The 21,142-nt window shown below is 42.1% G+C and overlaps 1 protein-coding gene across 1 annotated transcript in view; it reads left to right on the top strand.

The window, feature by feature from the left end:
• The first annotated feature begins 13,743 nt into the window (after positions 1-13,743).
• ppfia2 (PTPRF interacting protein alpha 2) overlaps positions 13,744-21,142 on the top strand; it is a 203,094-nt gene continuing 195,695 nt past the window's right edge. The window contains exon 1 of the mRNA XM_069904026.1: positions 13,744-13,983. Coding sequence (XP_069760127.1) covers positions 13,744-13,983 — 240 coding nt within the window. The remainder of the gene's footprint in view (positions 13,984-21,142) is intronic.

Genomic DNA, 21,142 nt, shown 5'->3' with positions numbered 1-21,142 from the left:
TACAGTATCTAGAGTGTAATGACTGTGCTTACAGCGATTGGCTGAGAGCTTAGCCACGCCTACTGTCTGGGCCTTAAAGGGTTGTGTCCCTAGCCAGGTCGGATCATTCCGGACTGGTCGGCCACCTGTGAAGAGCTCCTGTCTTTTGCTAATAAAAGCCTTGGTTTGGATCAACAAGTCTTTGGTTATTTCGACGAGCTCTACAATGAGTCAGCATACAAGATGGAGATTGAAAACTTGGCTGAATGGTGTACAAACAACAACCTCACTTAATGCCACCAAAACCAAAGAGCTGATTGTAGACTTCAGGCGGGAAAAAACAGAGGTGATGATCCACTGATCATTGGGGGATCAGAAGTGGAGAGGGTGGGAAAATTTCAATTCCTGGGAGTTACTATTTATGAAGATCTTTCCTGGACCCAACACATGAATGTCATTGTGAAGAAATCACCTCGACTTCCTCAGGAGTTTGCGGAGATTTTCTATGACATCAATAACATTGGCAAACCTTTTCAGATGTGTAATAAAAAGTGTACTGACTGGCTTCTTCACAGCCTGGTACGGGGGCACCAATACCTCAGCAGAAATCCCTGCAAAAGGTAGTAGACACAACCCAGTACATCAAAGGCAAAATTCTCCTCACCATCAAGAAAATCTACATGGAATCCTACCATCGAAGAGCAGCAGCAATCATCAGGGATCCATGCCAGCCAGGATATGCTCTGTTCTCGCTGCTGCCATCAGGAAAAAGCTATAGTGCCGCAAGTCTCAAACCTCTAAGTTCAGGAACGGTTGCCATCCCTCCACCATCAGACTCCTAAACATGAAACTCATTGACTCATTTAGGGACTCCTACTTTGCACATTATTTATTATTGATTATTTATTTTTCTGTATTGCCCAGTTTGTTTGCTGTTCCTTATTGTTGAGATTTCTCTCTTGAATGTGTTTTTTTTTTGCACTACTGTCAAGTAGAAATTCTTCCTGATCCACAAGTAAAGAATCTCATGTTTGATCCAACAATAAATCTGAACTTTGAACATTTTACAATTAAGAATAAGATTTCCGTGTAAAAATAATCCTTTACCATATTCAGTGACGTGGTGTTATCTAGTTTCAAAAATAAATAATCAAGAATTCTCAGGAAACTGAAGTGAAGTAAGTTGCTGGACACATGCTTGCTCATAAAACCTTTTAGTTTTTTTAAATATTTGCTTCATTACCGCATCAATTAAGGCCCCCAAAAGAGAATTAACAGTGAATAATAGCAACACAATGATTTATTATTGCATGTCAACCTCTCTGACCCATAACGTGAACAATTTTCACCATAAAGCTTCACTATTTCAGCATTTTTCAAGTCCATTTTTATCTATTCTCCATCTATTCCCCTCTTCATTTTTTTCTTTTTCTGTGTCTAATGTATCCAATTCACTCATCCAAATTCACCCTGCAGTTCAACTGTTCTGTTTGTTTTTACAACATTTAAATATCATTCCTGAAGGAGTAAATATATTGTAGATTTCTCCATCCAGTAAAGGTCACAAGTGCTTCATTTCATTTGCCTTTATTTTCAATTGATCCAACAATCTAACATTATAGCTTATGAGATTCCTACCCATTATTTAATCTATGTAACTGCCCATGGCTTCTTTTATTCATTAGTAATTTTTCATTCACAATTAGACCAACCTTCTTTTCTCCCTCACAATCCAAACTTGAGTTCTGTTCTTGTTTCGGGATCCAAATTCTTCATGCCAATAAAGAACTGTAGATGCAGTTAAACAACAGCAAGTTCTAGGTAAATATAAACATATCATATATTTATGCCAAGTCCCATGATACTTCATGGAGGGTATTTTGGGAATGTTGATACCTAGAACATAGAAAATTACAGCACAGCATGATGTTGTGCTGACCTATATATCCCGTTTTCAAAAAAAAAATGAAATCTTCCCTAATTTATAAGCCTTGATTTTTCTTTTTATCTGTTTGCTGGTCTAAGAGCCTATTATATGCCCATTTTGTTCCCGCTTCCACCGCCACCCTCAGCAATGCATTCTGGGCACCCACAATTTGTTAAAAAAAAACAACCTCCCATGCCTCTCCTAAGCCTTCCTCCCTTTGTACAAATGTCCTCTGGTTTGCTATTCCTGCCCTGGGATAAAGGTCCTATCTATGCTTCCCAATATCTTGTCAACCTCTATTAAGTCACCTCTCTTCCTTTTGTGTATCCGTACACACCTCCTCTAGCAATCCAAAAGAAGAAAAAAGAGAAAACCAATAGTACAAAATAATATAGGTATACAAATTGTTACCTATACAAATATAGAAAAAAAAACACTCCCAATAAGTGCTGTCTAATAAAACACTGACTCCCTCCATTTTACGGGTTGTGACCAAAGTCACAAACATAATCCCACAGAAATTCACTCCTCCCAACTCCCTTGCTGTATTCAATAGGTGGGCTTTAATCAATGAGTTAATAAAAATAAATAAATAAATAGATTGAAATAGCAATTCAAAAATCAAAAGAAAATGACATGATGGAAAAAATACATTGCCAAATTTTTCCATCTCAATTATGAAATTAGATTAACAAAAAAAAAAGGTTCATTGCACCAAGTCTATAGTAATCACTAAAGGTTGAACTTCAGGGAGACTCCGAGCAAATTCTTCTGTTTGTGCAAAATTTGTAAAGAATCTGTTCTGTTGTCCTGAACCAAAGATCTTCAAAGTGGCAGGATATCCAAGGACAAACTTATAGCCTTTATCGTATAGAATTTTAACAGAATTAAATTCTTTCCTTCTTCTCAACAAATTTTCACTCAAATCAGGGTAAAACAAGGTCCTATCCTCTTCCCATAAAAAAAGGACCTTATCATTCTTTCGCTCTTTTCACAGAAAGACTTAAAACTTTCTCTGTCTTGATAATCCAAAAACTTTATTAAAATAGAACGTGGCTTTTGATGAGGGAGAGGCTTAGGTCTCAAGGCCCAATGGGCCATCTTATTCTCAAAATTGTTTTCTCCCAATACTTTGGGAGGCCAAACAGAGTCCAGCTTCATCATCAAGATAGGTCTTGATTCTTTTTTTCTTGTCTTACCACCAGGTTCCAGAAGTCATTAGTACTGCTTTTTACATTTTTTGAGGATATCATGGAGAGAAGGTAAGAAGGTTTAAAAATATTTTAAAACTTCAAATGGTATAATTTTTAAAAAACTAATTTCCCAAGGGAGCCAATGTGTCGATCCTACGGCACTTCTCATCCTTCTTTGTTCAAAAGAGAAAATCCCTAGCTCTGTGATCCTTGCCTCATAAGACATATTTTCCAATCCAGGCAACATTCTGCACTCTTTCCATTGCTTCGACATCCATCCTGCAATGAGGTGACCAGAACTGAACACAACATTCTAAGTGTGGTCTTACCAAGAGATTTATAATGGTGCAACATCTCCTGATGATTCCTGAACTGAATCCTCTGACTAATGAACCATAGGGCTTCTTAACTATTCGATCCACCTGCATGGTAACCTTGAGAGACATATGGATTTGGACCCCAATGTCTCCCTGTTCTTCAACACTGTTATGTAACTTACCATTAACTATTTACTCTGCCTTCAAGTTTGACCTTCCAAAATGCATCACCTCACACTTATCCAGATTGAATTCCATCTGCTACTTTTTTGTCCAACTCTCCATTCTGTCTCTGTTGTAACTTATGACAACTGTTAACACCATCCACAACTCCTCCAACCTTCATAATATCTACAAACTTACTAACCCTTCCCTCTATGTCTTCATCCAGGACATTTATAAAAAGCACAAAGAGCTTGGGTCCCAGAACAGATTGTAACTAGCGAAACTTCACTAGTTGCTACCTAGAACCCTGCAGATCTCCACTAATAACTACCAAGATGGTAAGGCATCTTTTCAGGAGAAATGCGAGATAGAGCAGAAAAAAATCAGTTAGGAATTTTCAGTGATCACGGCCTTGATAGCTGCCAATGGTAAAGCAATTAATATTGGGATCCTCAAGGGGACCCCATTAAAGGAGTGCAAATACCTCAGTAAAGTGTGGGATTGAAAGAGTTTATAAAGGTAAGGAGCAATGAACCACAAAAAAAATGGAACAGATCAGAACGGTTAACGTAACGGTTCTCACCACACTATTACATCTGCATCTCCCACTGCCAAGGGAAGGCAGCCAATAAACTGAAAGACTCACACAAGAGAGTGAAAGTTTGCACCAATAGGCTAAAAACAGTTTGTCTGCAGCCATAAGGCTTCTGAACAAACACTATAACCATGACATCAAACTGCTCTGACCTAGTGCTAATTGATCTTGCTTTTCATAGTAATCCTTATATTCTGTAAATTGTGCTCTTTACTTGGCTATGTGAACGTTAGAGATAATCCATTAGTCTGTTTGCAGAATAACTTTTCTCACTGTCCTTGGTATTTTGTGACAATAAATTCAAACCCCAAACCATTTTTTTAAGCATTAAGAAAACTGAAATGCAATCTGCTCCACTGCATTAGTGATCAGTATGTTACATCTCATTGCAAACAAACTGATGGAATACCCTTATTGAAGCTTTAATAATACAGGCAACAAGAGAAAATTGGAAGATAGATCATTAAGGCTGCCTGATTATTTATGAACAATGGATAACTTTATTATTGCATTCACGACTACCACCTACCCAATTACATTAAAACCCCACTCTCCGATAGAAGAGGACTTTGATCAAATGTTATCTATTGGCAAATATGAAGCAATTTAGGACCTTGGTAAGAATTGGCCACTTCTCTTCTGAAAGCATTGTGGATGATACAGTTCTAATTTGGTTTGGGATAAGCTTGATTGGAGGTCACAGCACCTGGCTGTTATTTCAACTAAACAGATTTTTTTAAGTTGGATTTGCATCTTTATTTCCAAAGCCAGCAGAATACTTTCATACAGAAAGGTATAATGATAAGGACTGAAATTTCACAAGTGCTTAATTAGTTCACATCAAATTCTTACTTTCACTTAAATATTAATCATGTTATTGAACAACTTTAATCATTACTTGAGGTAAAATTGGACAGAATTGCAGTAAATTTAAATATATATTTGAACTTTGCTCTTTTATCTTTCATCATAATAAGTTTAAGTTTCATCTGAATTCTCCTTTAATGTTTCTAACCTTTCTACTTTTTTATGGCTTAAAGTCTAAACAGAATAGATATTTGTTTTTTCTCGTCTAAACATCAGTTCAAAATACTAGATCATTCATTGGGAATGAATGGATTTCATTCACTATTTCAGTTGAAGTTTAGTCATTTATATAATCATATTGATGTATATTAAATATCCTTATTCTACTTCTGACCATAAGAGCCACTGAAACTTTACTCAAAAGATCACCTGAAATGTTGACCAACAAGGCAAGCAAGCAATTCGAATTGATGTTGAAAACAAAAGCAAAGGCTCATGTTTTCAAATAAAATCAGCCTGGGTAATTTTTGGATTAGTGCAGTGCTATTTTAAAACTTTGTTCACACAGATAACAGAACTTATGAAACAAAACTACTTAATTATTGTTGATTTTGAAAATTGACAAGACAAAATTATGTTCATCATGATGGAGAGATGAAGCAAAGTAATTGAATTTGATTTCATGTATCAAATCATATGAACTTGATTAATTTAATATGATAACAAGAAAAGGATGAGAGCCTACATTAGCTATGGCTGCAATGTTCCATGTGTAGTCTCCAAAAATAATCACACCTTTAGCCAAGTTGTTCCATATACTTAACATTGTGGAAAATTGCCCGACCATGTTCTGCTCACAAAAAGCATGGGAAATACAATCTAATTAATGATTTGTTGAGCCTTTTGTACAAGGTATGAGCAAAATGCAGACACCTGAATTAAAAGGGTAGGAGGAGATATGAGGGAAGAAGGGTCAAGGGCAGGGAGAGTACAAGCTAACAGATAAGAGGTCATAGGTGGGAGAGTAAAAATGAAAAATAAGCTGAGTTGTTGGGGGGGGGGAGTGGGAAAGGAAGGGGTGGGGAGCTGGACAAAAGGAGACAGTGGATAGGGAAGGAGGGGTTTTATGGAAATTGAAGGTCAATGTAACGTCATCTGGTTGGAGATTATCCAGACAGAACATGTTGTACCTCCAATTTGCAGTGCATGAGGCCATGACAAAGCAAGGATGCAATTTAACATAATATTTTCCTCTGAGAACTAAATAGGATCAAAGAAACACTGATTTATCCATTTATATATCCAATCCATCAAAAAGTAACCAATCATTCTCTTTAAATGTATAATATACTTTGCATTTACAGCCTCTCTGGGTAGGTGGTGCCACATATTTCAAACTATGCACCACAGATGTTGTATATTGTCCATCTCAAGTTAACTTAAATTGATTGTCTTTGGAGTGGTGTTGGAATATTTTGCTTTTTCACTATTCCAGCAGATAATTTGATGATGACATGCTTCCAGTAAAGCTCCTGATCACTCACCTTTGAGCTTTCTGTGCATCAATTTATCTTTGTTTCACTGCAGCTTCTTTGTACTCTCTAATCTTAATGCATTTGGACTTCTTTATATAAAAATCCATCTGGTGCATCTCTTACATTATGCTCAGTGTTCCAATTTGCTCGTCTGGATTGTACCTGGGGCCTTTGACCTCTTGCAATTTTGTGTGCTTGATGGAGTTGAAAACATTTATAAGATCTTTCTCTTTTTAATTGATTAATACAGTATTGTCAGTAGCTTCAGAGCCAATCCTCATTGTACCTCAACTGTTGTCTTTTCCATGCTGCTCCTTTGATTGTCAACTTTTACAATGCCTGTTAGGAACAGTTAGCTAAACATTTCAAAATCTTCTCTCATATGTTAAATTTTGGAGAGTCAACTCGTGGTGTGCATTTGCAATCTATGCTTTCAGCAAAAAGACTGGAATAATTTCAAAGCCTGCTAATGCAATTCGCTAGTTATAGTTCTGAAATGGACTGATGTAGCTTGCCATTTTCAGTCTTCAGAAGTGTTGGACATCTCTGACACTAAATGTCTGTGTCTAGGTGCTGGCGGGCGAGAATGGAGGTGAAAAGATAAAACAAAGGGAGAACAAGCTTATGTTGATATTACTGCAGCGTCAGGAGGAGCCAAGTGGCTGAGACCAAAGTTTCATATTTTACAAACTATTTTGTGTCTGTTGCTGCACAGTTAACTTTAGTAATTCATAAATATGCTCCTATGTAAAAAGCTTTGTTTCTAATATTCTTCATTGGGGTAATCATACAAAGAGTATTTGATGGCTCTTGGCTTGCATTTGTTGGAATTTAAGAGAATGAGGGGGGGGGGGTGATCTCATTGAAACATTTCGAATGTTGAAAGGCATGGATAGTGTAGGGGTAGAAAAGGATCTTTCCCATCGTGGAAGAGTCTAGGGCAAGAGCGCACAACTTCAAATTAAAGGCCATCTACTTAGAACACCAATGGGTAGGGATTTCTTCAGATAGAGGGTGGCAAATCTGCGGTAAGTCAGGCAGTTGTAGAGGTCAGCTTATTGCATTAGTAGGTTCTTGTTTAGCCAGGCCATCAAAGATTATGGGTTGAAATCTGGGCAGTGAGGCTGAGTGAAAAAGTAGATGAGCTCTTGATTGAAAGGTGGGGCAGACTCGATGGCTGAATTCTGATTTTGCTCTTGTGACTTATAGTCGTTATTCTTCTTCAATGTTCTATATCTTTCTTCAAGCATCAAAAACATTTAATTTAATTGGATTTATTGTATTATTTATCATTTATGTGTAACTGGCCATTTGTTAATAAAGACATGATATGACCAGATATCATTCCCCACATCAATTTTTTAATGGAAAAATTTGGCTGATGATCACAGGTTGCAATGACAAAGAACATCTGTGAGAAGGGTTTCAGTTGCTCTCTTAATGAGGACATATGGGGATCCGTCTGGTGTTAGATAAATTCAGTTTAAATATTTGTACTCTATTTATAATACTTCTGTGCAGGATTCATCCTCCAATTGCTTTTGTTGTTAGTTGGAGAATGAAAAGAGTGACTGGAGTACATTATTGCGGAAGTAAAAACCATGTCTTCCCCATTTTCTGCAATTTTTGAAAGATGTATTGGCAAAATTAGCTTGAACAGCTGCAAAATAGTGTTTATTTCTGGAATATACATCATTTATCTAGTTAATGGAAAATAATCAGCACATTTAAAGATTTTGTAAACTTGTCATACTTTTTCTAGAATCTTCTTCTTCTTCTTCTTCTTCTTGCCCCATTTAATCTTGCTGAAATTTACAATTCTAATCAGCCCAAACCTAGCTAAGTCCTGTTGGACATGCCATCATATCAGATAGCCATTGAGCATGAGTAGGAGTGACAGCATCTTTCCATCTCATATGTATCGATCATCTAGCAATAAGGGAAGCAAAAGAAACTACATGGGATTGAGACAGTTAAATTTCAAATCAGTTGGCTTAATTCAGAGGTTCTCAATCTTTTTCTTTTCACTCACGTGTCACTCAAATTAAATTAAAGGATTAGGTCTCAGGTTCACATTGAGAACCAAAGATAAGGTATGAAAAATATCTTCCCAAAATGTGGAAAGAAAGCAACAAGACCAAAATAGCCTCACATTTCAAAGAAATGTTAGAATAAAATTCAGCCAATTAAACTTTAAAAAAGTAGGCTTGATGTACTACCTTAAATTGTAAAAGTGAATGGAGGGCACACAAAGAAGAAAAATTTACCAATTTTAGGATAGAATCCCATGTCGTGTCTGAAAATGAAAACAGAAGATATATTGCTCCCATATTTTTAAAAATTTTATTGAGGGAATTATCCTTAAACTTTTATAGTAAATCATATATAATTGATACTAGCTTTGCTTTTTGACTTGGTTTAATGTTATAGATCGTCCCCATCATATTCTTAACAAGGTTCTGAAGAAGTCTCAGGAATATAGATTTTTTTTTAAACTCCCAATTTGTAGGTATCTAAAGAAATAATGCTTCAATAGTTACAATTTAAAATATAGTTGTTCCAATGAAACTAAATTATTACCAATAAATATGCAAAATGCAGTTCTGATATTAGGCATCAGAACTATTAAACTTTTCTATAATGTATTTAGTGAAGTGGCCACATTCAAAGCAAGAGAATATGATAAATGTCAATATGGTAAATCTGCGTGGACATTGATCATCCTATTTTACATCCTCTGCACATTTTTCTGTTCATGTAATCATCCATATTTAATGTGATGTTAACTGAAGCTCCATTACCAATAGGCTGGAATAGTGAATGGGTAATTAGACATGCGTTTCTAATCAGTTCAATAAAAATAACGTTTATTGCGATAAAATTTTAAGAGGACAAATATATATAATTCTTTGGAAACCAACACTTCAGTCTCCAAAATATCGCACCTTTATATCCTGACTTTTGATGGGGAAGTTTGTTCTGCACAGATTTGCATAAATGAAAGAATGCAATGATTTGCAAGGTAACATTTCAGGCAAAACAAAAGAGACTTCATGCAGTTGGTTTGCGGTGAGAAGGTTGGCTGTTGTTCTTACCTCACACATGACCCCAGTTCTCTTCAGATTGCAAACAATAGTTTTGTGTGTTTGAAGTTCCATTGGATTGGAACAGATTGGCACAAGTCAACCAAGACATGGGGTGAAATATAGGAAATGATTGATCATTTGTAGTTAATAATACCTTGAACATACATAGTATAAATTGTGTTTACCTCTCGCAATCAAAACCATTTTCAAAACCTTTCAAAAAGATTTAAAAAAAACAGGGACCCCCCCCCCCCCCCCATATTAATCAAACCCCTCCCTCTAAACAAGGTTAATTTGCATAATTAATAGACACAGGGAATGAAAGATGGCATTCGGAGACCTGACAACGGTGCCCAGGAGCATCCAAACACCCCAATTCTTTTAAATTATAGTAATACTCCATGAATGGGCTCAGCACCTTACAAAAATTTACATCTTTAACACCTTATTTTTATTTCCCCCAATCTTAGGAAGGGGGGACCACCTGTGACCATTGAAGGTGAGTAGGTGGAGTGCGCTCTTTCCACTTCATCAAGATGGGACAGTATTTTTGACTCATTATTTTATTTATTGCACCCTTTTAAAACTTGTGTCGGTCGAGAAATTAAAGAAAAGGCAACGCACCAGCTCATGCCTGTCTAATCTCTCCCTGTCGAGGTTTCTGGGGGGGGGGGGGGGGGGGGGGGGGGTCCCTAAAGCAATGACGTGCTCCCAATGACATCATCGCGGAGAAAGTGTGCAGCTGCTCGCGAGGGCGCAGAAAGCGAGGACATTTACAGACATTCCAGCTGCTCTCCCGCACTGATTTTGGGAGTGGCGCGCAAACTGTATCGGATTGCTCTCCACCTGCTTGACACTAGCGAGGGCTTTGTGTTCACTTCATGTTGCAAACAATCCCTCCTCCCCAAAAAAATAAAAGCCTTTCCACCTCGTTGTGCACAGAGCCTGATTTTAGCCGGGGAGAGTGCGGTAAATTCCGCCCGTGCAGCACTTGACAGGGTTACTGGGTATGAGGTAATGCCAACTCTCCGCTGGATACGCCCATAGTTGGTGGGAAATGTCCATGAAATTCACCAGCACTTGTTTCACACACACAGATATAGGATGGTCGGCGTATGAAAAATAGACTGTGATTCTCCCAGCAGAGTGGGTGAGTGCAAAGAGAATGCAATCAGCACCATCCTTCCTTGCAGGTGGGCGACTGGGAATTTTCTTTTTGTTTAAAAAGAGAGAGGGAGAGTTGAAGTGCTGGGGGACTGCATGAAGAAGCGGTGCCCTCTCCTCGGGGGCACTGCCGCCTCCCGTGCTGTATCGCCCCCTCCGCCCCCATCCCATCCATTCATCCTCTCCCCGTGGCTAGTGCACTGCCGCCTCCCGCGCGGTCCCCCCATCCCATCTCCCCCCCCCCTCCATCTCCATCTCCATCCCCATCTCCCTCCTCCTCATCCTATCTATCCTTTCCCCGGGGCTAATGCGCTGCCGCCTCCCTCCATCCCCCTCCCTCCCTCCCTCCCCCTCCCCCCTCCCCCTCCCCCTCCCTCCCTCCCCCTCCCTCCCCCCTCCCTTCCCCCTCCCTCCCTTCCCCCTCCCTCCCTCCCTCCATCCCCCTCCCTCCCTCCATCCCCCTCCCTCCCTCCATTCCCCTCCCTCCCTCCATCCCCCTCCCTCCCTCCATCCCCCTCCCTCCCTCCATCCCCCTCCCTCCCTCCATCCTATCCCCCCTCCATCCATCCCCATCCTATCCCCCCTCCATCCATCCCCATCCTATCCCCCCTCCATCCATCCCCATCCTATCCCCCCTCCATCCATCCCCATCCTATCCCCCCTCCATCCATCCCCATCCTATCCCCCCTCCATCCATCCCCATCCTATCCCCTCTCCATCCATCCGCATCCTAAGCCCCCCACCCTCCATCCATCCACATTCTATCCTCCCCTTCCCTCCATCCATCCCCATTCTATCCCTCTCCCTCCATCCACCCACCCTATCCCCCTCCCTCCATCCATCCACCCCCATCCATCCCCATCCTATCCCCCTCCCTCCATCCTATCCCCCTCCCTCCCTCCCCCCTCCTCCCCCCTCCCCCCCTCCCTCCCCCCCCTCTCTCCCCCCCCTCCCTCCCCCCCCTCCCTCCCCCCCCTCCCTCCCCCTCCCTCCACCCCTCCCCCCTCCTCCCCCTCCCTCCACCCCTCCCCCCTCCTCCCCCTCCCTCCACCCCTCCCCCCTCCTCCCCCTCCCCTCCCTCCACCCCCTCCTCTCCCCCTCCCCCCCCTCCCCTCCCCCCTCCCCCCCTCCCCCCTCCCCCCTCCCCTCCCTCCCCCCCCTCCCCCCCCTCCCCCCTCCCCCCTCCCCCCCTCCCCCCTCCTCCATCCTCCCTCCCCATCCATCCTCCCTCCCTCCCTCCCCATCCATCCTCCCTCTCCCTCCCTCCCCATCCATCCTCCCTCCCCATCCATCCTCCCTCCCCATCCATCCATCCTCCCTCCCTCCCTCCCCATCCATCCACCCTCCCTCCCTCCCTCCCCATCCATCCACCCTCCCTCCCTCCCTCCCCATCCATCCACCCTCCCTCCCTCCCTCCCCATCCATCCTCCCACCCTCCCTCCCTCCCCATCCATCCTCCCTCCCTCCCTCCCTCCCTCCCTCCCCATCCATCCTCCCTCCCTCCCTCCCCATCCATCCTCCCTCCCTCCCTCCCTCCCCATCCATCCTCCCTCCCTCCCTCCCCATCCATCCTCCCTCCCTCCCTCCCTCCCTCCCTCCCCATCCATCCACCCTCCCTCCCTCCCTCCCCATCCATCCTCCCTCCCCATCCATCCTCCCTCCCCATCCATCCTCCCTCCCTCCCTCCCCATCCATCCCTCCCTCCTTCCCTCCCCATCCATCCTCCCTCCCTCCCTCCCTCCCTCCCTCCCTCCCTCCCCATCCATCCTCCCTCCCTCCCTCCCCATCCATCCTCCCTCCCTCCCTCCCTCCCCATCCATCCTCCCTCCCTCCCTCCCTCCCCATCCATCCTCCCTCCCTCCCTCCCTCCCTCCCCATCCATCCACCCTCCCTCCCTCCCTCCCCATCCATCCTCCCTCCCCACCCTCCCTCCCTCCCTCCCCATCCATCCTCCCTCCCCATCCATCCTCCCTCCCTCCCTCCCCATCCATCCTCCCTCCCTCCCTCCCCATCCATCCTCCCTCCCTCCCTCCCTCCCTCCCCATCCATCCTCCCTCCCTCCCCATCCATCCACCCTCCCTCCCTCCCTCCCCATCCATCCTCCCTCCCTCCCCATCCATCCTCCCTCCCTCCCCATCCATCCTCCCTCCCTCCCCATCCATCCTCCCTCCCTCCCCATCCATCCTCCCTCCCTCCCCATCCATCCTCCCTCCCTCCCCATCCATCCTCCCTCCCTCCCTCCCTCCCTCCCTCCCTCCCCATCCATCCTCCCTCCCTCCCTCCCTCCCCATCCATCCTCCCTCCCTCCCCATCCATCCTCCCTCCCTCCCCATCCATCCTCCCTCCCTCCCTCCCCCCCCATCCATCCTCCCTCCCTCCCTCCCCATCCATCCTCCCTCCCTCCCTCCCCATCCATCCTCCATCCCTCCCCATCCTATCTATCCTCTCCCCGGGGGTAATGCGCTGCCGCCTCCCGTGCGGCCCCCCCCCCCCCATCCCATCCTTCCTTCCTCTCCTCGGGCTCGTGTGCGCGCCCCCCCGCCCCTTGCCAGCGTGCACGCGCGCGCGCGCCTTTCACAACTCTCCAGGCGCCCCTCTCCGTCCGCCGCCGCTTGTGAACGTTCACGTTGGCCGACCCTGGCTCTCAAGACGGCGACGGGCGGGGCGGGGAAGCGGACGGCTTGAGATCGAACCGTTCGGCTGGGTTGTCATCCGGTTTAATTGCATGAAGGGTGTCGGCAGAGAGAAGGAAGGGAGGGAGGGGAGGGGACGAGGTTCCTCTGCATGATCCAGCTGGGGAACTAAAGTAGAGGGGAGAGGGAGGAGGTGTCAGGGTGGTAAATGTCGGGAGCAGTGGCTGGCGTTTCCCCTTGAAGCACCGGACGGGCTTGAGTTGCAGTTTTCTTTGCATTATTCGGTGGTTTTTAAACATTATTTGGGGTTCCCCCCCTGTGGCCTGAGAGGCGCGGGCGACGATGATGTGCGAGGTGATGCCCACCATCAGCGAGGACACGCTGAGCCAGAGGGGCTCCCAGAGCAGCTCGGAGGACTCCAATTTCGAGCAGCTCATGGTGAACATGCTGGACGAGCGCGACCGGCTGCTCGACACCCTCCGGGAGACCCAGGAGAGCCTGGCCCTGGCCCAGGGCAAGCTCCAGGACGTGATCTACGACCGGGACTCTCTGCAGCGCCAGCTCAACTCTGCATTGCCCCAGGTAGGAGAGCGAGCATCCCTCCGGCTCCTCGGAGCAAGGCTGTGCCCTTGCAACCATCTTCCTCCTCGTTTTAAGTTGCTATCACACACACACAAGAAAGCTCGGGATCCACTGCATGTATTATTCGCTAGGTAACCCTCACAACCTTACTATCAACTGCATTCGCCCCTCGCGATTGTGCCGACCTATCTATTCCTACCCAAAAAAGCACTGAACTCTTCCTACCTCTATTTTGCTTTCAACCCTGTGTCTCTTCAAGGCTTCTGTGGTCCCAATCTCCACCACCACCCCTGGCAAGGCCTTCAAGGTGCTCACAACTCTCTGTGTAAAGGAATTTACCCCTGACGACTCCCCAGAACTTTTCTCCCTTCACTTGGTACAGATGTCCTCTGGGGTTTGCTATTCCCGCTCTGGGCAAAAGGCGCTGCCTCTCAGAATCCTGTTAAACCTCTATCAAGTCTCCTCTCATCCTTTTTCGCATTGGAGAAGTCCCAGCTCTGCTCACCTTGCCTCGGAAGACTTGTTTTCCAGTTCCCGCAACGTCCTGGTCAATCTCCTCTGCACCCTCCCCATAGCTTCTACATCATTCCTGTAAGGAGGAGACCAGAACTGAACACAATAGTCTAATGAGAGATTTGTAGAGTTGCATCATGATCTCTTAACTCTTGAACTCGTTCCTCCAACGAATGAAACCCAACATCCCATTGACCTTCTTAAATATCCTATCAACCTGCTCAGCGACCTTTAGAGATACATAACATTGCATAACTAGCCCTTTCCTAACTGGCCAGGATTTGCTATTTAGAAACATTTTGGTCTTCAAGTGAATGTACTTTCACATTGTTGTTGGATGTAAAGGTTGATGTCAAGTGACAAGTGTTTCCACCCCCCCCCCCCCAACCATATTTGCTCTAATCTTTCTCGATGATGGAAGTTGAAGGTTTGGTTTTTTAAGTATTATTAGATTTGCAAATGGTGGAAAGACTTGGGGAGTCAGGATATGAATCTTTTGTGTAGGGTGCCCAACTTCTTGTTGCTGCAGTTCCTAATCAGTGTTTAAATGTCAGGATGTTGATTATGTGACTGAATTAGATTCTTTGGTTGGAAAATGTTGGTCTCTGCTATTTGTGTGTCTCAACTGATTAGAATATTATTTAAATAGCAAGCGATGGTTTACAGATGCAGAAGGGCATCAAGAAGGCAAATGGAATATTGGCCTTCTTTGCCAGAGGGATTGAATTTAAGAGCAGGGAGGTTATGCTGCAATTGTACAAGGTACTGGTGAGACCACTTTTGGAATACTGTGTGCATTACTGATCTCCAAAGGAAGGCTTTGGAGGTCATGCAGAGTAGGTTCAGCAGGTTGATTTCAGGGATAAAGTGGTTAGCTGAAGAGGAGTGATTGAGTCGTCTGGGACTGTATTCGCTGAAATTTGGAAGAATGAGTGGGGATCTTGTAGAAATGTATAGTATTATGAAAGACATTTATAGCATAGAGGGAGGTAATTTGTTTCTGTTGGTGGGGAGACCAAAACTAGAGGACATAGCCTCAATATGCAGGAATTGAATAGAATATTTTATTTATAGTACATTTTAAATGCAATTAATATTGCTCCTAAGTGCTTTACATCAATTAAATAAAAAAATACACAAAGCACAAAAGATCAGACACTTGTCAAGAGAGAATTGGCTTTACAAGTCCAAAGTATCTAAGTGGGCATTGCAACTCTCATGACAAAAGAAAGGCCAAAGCGTTTATCTAACATCAGGGGAATCCATATAAACTTGAAGCGTATCATTATTTCAAGGGTAGTAGATTTAGGACCGAGATGAGGATGAACTGCTTTTCCTAGAGCATGGTGAATCTGTGGAATTCATTGCCCATTGAATCAGTGGATGCGGCCTTGGTCAATATATTTAAGACATTCCATTGAATAGCGAGCTTGATGGGCAGGATTGGCCTCCTCCTCCTTCATATGATTCCTGAAGTGGAAGATACAGGTCTGAATATTTAACGAGGATTGCTACATAGCAGCAGAGGTATCTCATTTTCTGAAGAGTTGTGAATTGAATTAAACAGTGTGTAGTTAGCAACAAATTCTCCACATGTGACCTAATGATGGAAAGAATGTTGCTGATGTAGCACCTGAATATGATTAGCAGTTTCTTAGGACAAGATAATGAATATCTAACAACCAATGTTCCTCTGTTTGCAACATGACTCCAGCCAGTGGAGACTCTCCCATCAATTCCATTACTGTTGACTTCACATTTACTATTGTGCTGTGGTAAATTATCCAACCATTAATCATAAATTGCATTTTTGTCTGGATTATAAAATGTAGTTTTTATAATTGTACACTGGTTGTTTTGCCAGTCTATTGTATATTTCATCAAAATATATCAATTCAATATTTACTAAATGAGCAATGCCCACTTTGGAAAATAACTTAAATGCTTATAGATTGAGGATTTATTTATGATTCCAAATGTATATTATTTGAAACCAATTACAAATACACCTGTAACTATTCAATTGTTCAAAATGATAAACAGTTATTTTTATACAATTTTTTGATGTGAAACTAGTAAATATTATTTTGTAGGAATCTTCTGCAGAAGAATATATATAAAATATCACTAGAAAATGTTTTACTCCTTTTCCTGAAATTCCATAATTCTTGTAATGAAATTCTTGTAAAATGAAAATATTATGTAAATATCAAAATGATATTCAGAATTGAAATTAATATTTATATGTTGAGTGATTTTAAAAACAGATTTAAAAAAAACTATTTCATCATGTGAAATGCTCATTTTGAGCTGCCCAGGTATATTTGAATAAGGAATGGAATCAATGATGTTTTAACTAATTTGGAAGTTAACGTAATTAATTTTAAGAATGTTTTAAGAAAGAAGACATTTAAAATGATGGGCAACATCATTTTAAATTGGAAAAAGTTGCATTTAAAATCTGAGATGTGCTATCAAATGATGTCAGTAAAATACACTCTTCTATATTCATCCATCACTTAAAAATTATGTTGAAATTATTAAAGATTGTTTTCTTTTAGGCTGTTGTGAGCCACATTTTTCTAAATCCTTCAACCCAACTTCTCAAAATAATTCAATATTTTTGTGTCATAAAATGACCTTTTTAAAAAAAAAAAGAACTGTTGTACTGATTACATTTATTTTCAAGATGAATGTCATGAATGACCAAATTGTTAATTGAATCATAGGTCATATTTGCATGTGTTCATTATACTGGTATATCGTATGTGGTTGCCATTGGCAGTACATGTAATACTGGTAAAAACACAAATTGCTGGAGAAACTTAGCAGGTCAGTGTCTTTTATGTTGCAAAGTCAGAGATATTTTGGACTTGAGCCCTTCTTCAAAGTATGCTCAAGCCTGAAACGTCCTTTGCTACATAAAGGTCACTAACCTGTTGAGTTTCTCCAGTATTTTGTGTTTTTACTTCAACCATGGTTTCCACAGAATTTTGTGCTTCACTTCATATAGTATTGGTGATAATGGTAATTATTTCTGAAGCAGGATGGACATCCCCTTCTCTCTTTTCCATCTGTTGTGGTTATGGAATCCAGACCAAATAAAATGGTGCATCAAGATCTAGTGTAACAGCTTAGTAATTAGAATTGTGTGCCAAATAAAAATCAATAAAGAAATGGCTGTTCTCAGTAAAATTTACCATGATATTTATTTAGGAAGCTGTTGAGTTGCATCAAGACACTTTGCCAGCATTTTACAAGAAAACTCAATAAAACCACCTCAGAGTATCACAGAATGGGCAGCAAATGCTCCATGCCAGCTTGATTGCGTCTGAATAAGGTGGTGCATTTGCAATTTTTTATTCTTATTTTGCTGATTCTGTTTTCAAACAGTTTGTGTCCTCTTCTGTTTGAACACTCACTTTACCTGAACGTGCCCTTTAAAGAGATGAGACCTTCAGACCTTTATCCATTTGTAACACAAATCAAGGGAAGCTGTATCTTAACCAGCTTTATCTTAGAGTTCATCACTGAACAGCAATTAGTTCTTTGTTTTGCTGTTTTACGCTTGTAATTGGAGATTTGCATTGATATACCATCCATAGAATGTAACAAGGTAATTTCTGTAGTAAATCAAAGATTGGAGTAGACATGCAGAACTTGCTGCTCTTAATTTGCAATGAGGCCGTTTTTGATACTGAACTCAACATAAAATTCAATGAAAACTTAGAATAATTCCTACTATTTAAAGGGGTTACTCAACAAAAATCCTACGCCAGGTCTGAAGAGAGATTTTGCCATTGATTGTAATGAAAGAGAATGGCTTGAAAAAGACCTGGATAATGGATTATCAAGTTAAAAAGACATTCTCATCTTATTAACATGACTTTTTTTAATCTTTCAAAGCCTTGTTTAAAAATTCCTTAAACACATGTTTGGAATTTGTTGTGCTAAATTTTTCCAACATACTTGAAGATTTTAATGATTTTTATTTTTGAATGTTGTGAAATTTTTTCAATATTGTAAACCTTAAATGCTGCAATTATGCCCAAGGCTTTGTTGTGAATAAACTCACAAGATTTTCTTCTGTGTCCACACTGAGAATTACTAAAGGTAAGTGCTGTTGGCCTCAAAATGTGCTCCAGGTTTCTAGCCAGTGTTGAAAATGTTTTGAAGATAAATGAAAGTTTATGAGTGGGACTTGTCATATTTGACGGCATGTAGAACCCCCCCCCCCCCACCTCCCCATTTTTAGTGGGAAATTTTAGTGGTTTAGTGTATTTACAGGTACCTGGTAAATTGGCAAATGGGTTCCTCCTGCAAGGCCCCTTGTAGATAACGCATGTGTGTGTGCCTTCACTCACCTTGATGAAAATCCTCCAGCCTTGCATGGCCAAGACACTGAAGCCTCCTTGCACATGAGCAACAGGTCCTCCTGCCTGTCACAGGCCGCTGCTTCCCCCTCCCGAATTGAATGAGGTGCTGGGGTGGGGGGGGGGGGAGGGGGGAAACGAGGGGTGGCTGCTCACTCACTGCCACCCACCCTGCATCTCATTCAATTCATGCTTGTTAAACAAAGGCTCAGTTTGGAGCCTGATCTTCAAGGTCCAGCACTCACTTCAAAGCAAGTGATCGATCGTACCATCGGCGTGTACTCCAGACATGGCCCTTGCACTGCTAGCAGGGGCTGCCGTGGTCGGCCTCACAGGGGAAGTGAGCAGTGGCGGTGGCTCTGGAAATCAAGTGCCACCCGGGGAAGGTGGTCCATGAAGCTGTGGGCCCATTTCCTGCACAGCCCCCGCACTTCTGTGGGCTTCTTGAAGTTGGGTGAGTAGTTTGAGTGCTTTGTATTTTGGTGCCCCAAATGGTGAAACCAAAATGTCCCATTCGCCTATAGGACCCTGGGTGGTTTATGAGACTTTTTTTTGCAAAATAAAAGGGGGTCTTGTGTGCTGTCAAATACGGTAAATTCTTGGGACTCCAAGTCCTGAGCTAAATGTATATCAGAGGTAAACTAGTACTTATCCATGTTGAATTTATTTTGAGAGATCCAGGATTACAAAATGTTCTCTTAGTGGGAGATTCTTTTGTGGGAGATTCTTTTGTTCACCTACAGCGTTACAACCACTGATTTGAGTAAGATACGGGTGCCACATTGGAATGCCTTAGCTGATGAAGGAAATCACAAACACAAGTGTGCAACCTTTTGTACACCATTTAAATAAATAAATAAATATGAAGTCTTGTCTTCTTTTTTGCGAAGGTAAAATGTTTCTATTCAAAATCCTGGAAAAATGTTTCCATTCTCTATCGAGTTTAATTTGCAATTTTACTCGATTACAGTGCCTTTTCCTTGACAAGCCTAATTGATTTGGTGGAGTTAGATAATAAGTGGAGAAGAGGAAGGGTGACAAAATACTATGGTGGTCAAGACTCCAGATAAGAGTAGGGCCAATGAAGGTTAGATTTGTGAGGATTGAGTGCAAATAGTTTATTTGGAAAACCTAGAAAGAAGTTTGAAATTTGAAGTGAGGCAGATCAGAATAAGGAGGGCTGATTAAATATCAGGGGAGGAGAACTGAAAGACTGAGATGAGTGTTAAAGGCTTGAAGGAGTGGGGAAAGATCAAAAAGATTGGACAAAGGAAAGAATGGTAGAACAGGACTAAACTGCTTAAGGTAGGGGTAGGGTGGTAAATTGGAGGCAACAGAAAACTGAGGTTGGAGGGGATTAGAAGCTAGAATTGGATGGAGTTCATTAACCAGTCCAATCACGTCTGGTCTCACTTGTAAATCTTTTCTGGTTGCACTTTATTTTTCAATGAATGTAACGAATTCTGCCGGAAACCAACAACTAACATATCTGCATTCAAGGTCTCCCTTTGAATGCAGATCTTGAGAGGTCATGTCTTTAAACTGTCAGCCAGTGAGATGGAGAGCTAAAATTTCCCTTCATTTCAGAGCAAAATATTTATAAAAAAAAAACAACCAAAAACTGCATATGCTTTAAAACTGGTCAATTTTACAAAGTTGGAGCGGAAAATGGTGGAAACAGCTGGTGTGCAGTCTCTGTGCAGGTAGAACCATAGAGTTGATTTTTCAGGTCAAAACAAAACCTCCAACCTGAAATATTAAATTTGTTCTACCGTCTATGGATGTTGCCTTACTTGAATATTTCTAGCACATTCTGCTTTTGTTTCAGATTTGCAGAATTTACATTTTTATTTTGATGTCTTTGTTCAAGCTCTAAAGTTATTACTACAGTTTTTTTTTACTGGATATGCCACTTCAGGTGCTAATGAGGTATGAAATCACACTGCCGGTTCCTTTTTAAATTATGATTCATTTGTTCACTGATTCCATATTCCACTTGGAATGCTTTTACAGGCGACCGGTACCTTTTTTTTTACAGTTCTCTAAGACTAGTTGCTTCTTAATGGTTAAAACAATTCTTCTGCTTCAGTGTTAGTTGTGTGGTTGGTTCATAGTCATAACACAAGAAATGTAGATGCAGTGGGTCTTTATTCATCACAGTCCGATACATGGGAGATCGGGTGGAGAAATCATCCCAAGGTCCAGTTACATGGAGTTTTTAATATTCTTTGAAGTACAAAAGTAACAACAAGTGACTTGAAAAAAAAAACCTG

The sequence above is a fragment of the Narcine bancroftii genome, chromosome 11, assembly GCF_036971445.1.
Source record: "Narcine bancroftii isolate sNarBan1 chromosome 11, sNarBan1.hap1, whole genome shotgun sequence".
Lineage (NCBI taxonomy): Eukaryota > Metazoa > Chordata > Chondrichthyes > Torpediniformes > Narcinidae > Narcine > Narcine bancroftii.
This window is presented reverse-complemented; position numbering and strand designations above follow the sequence as displayed.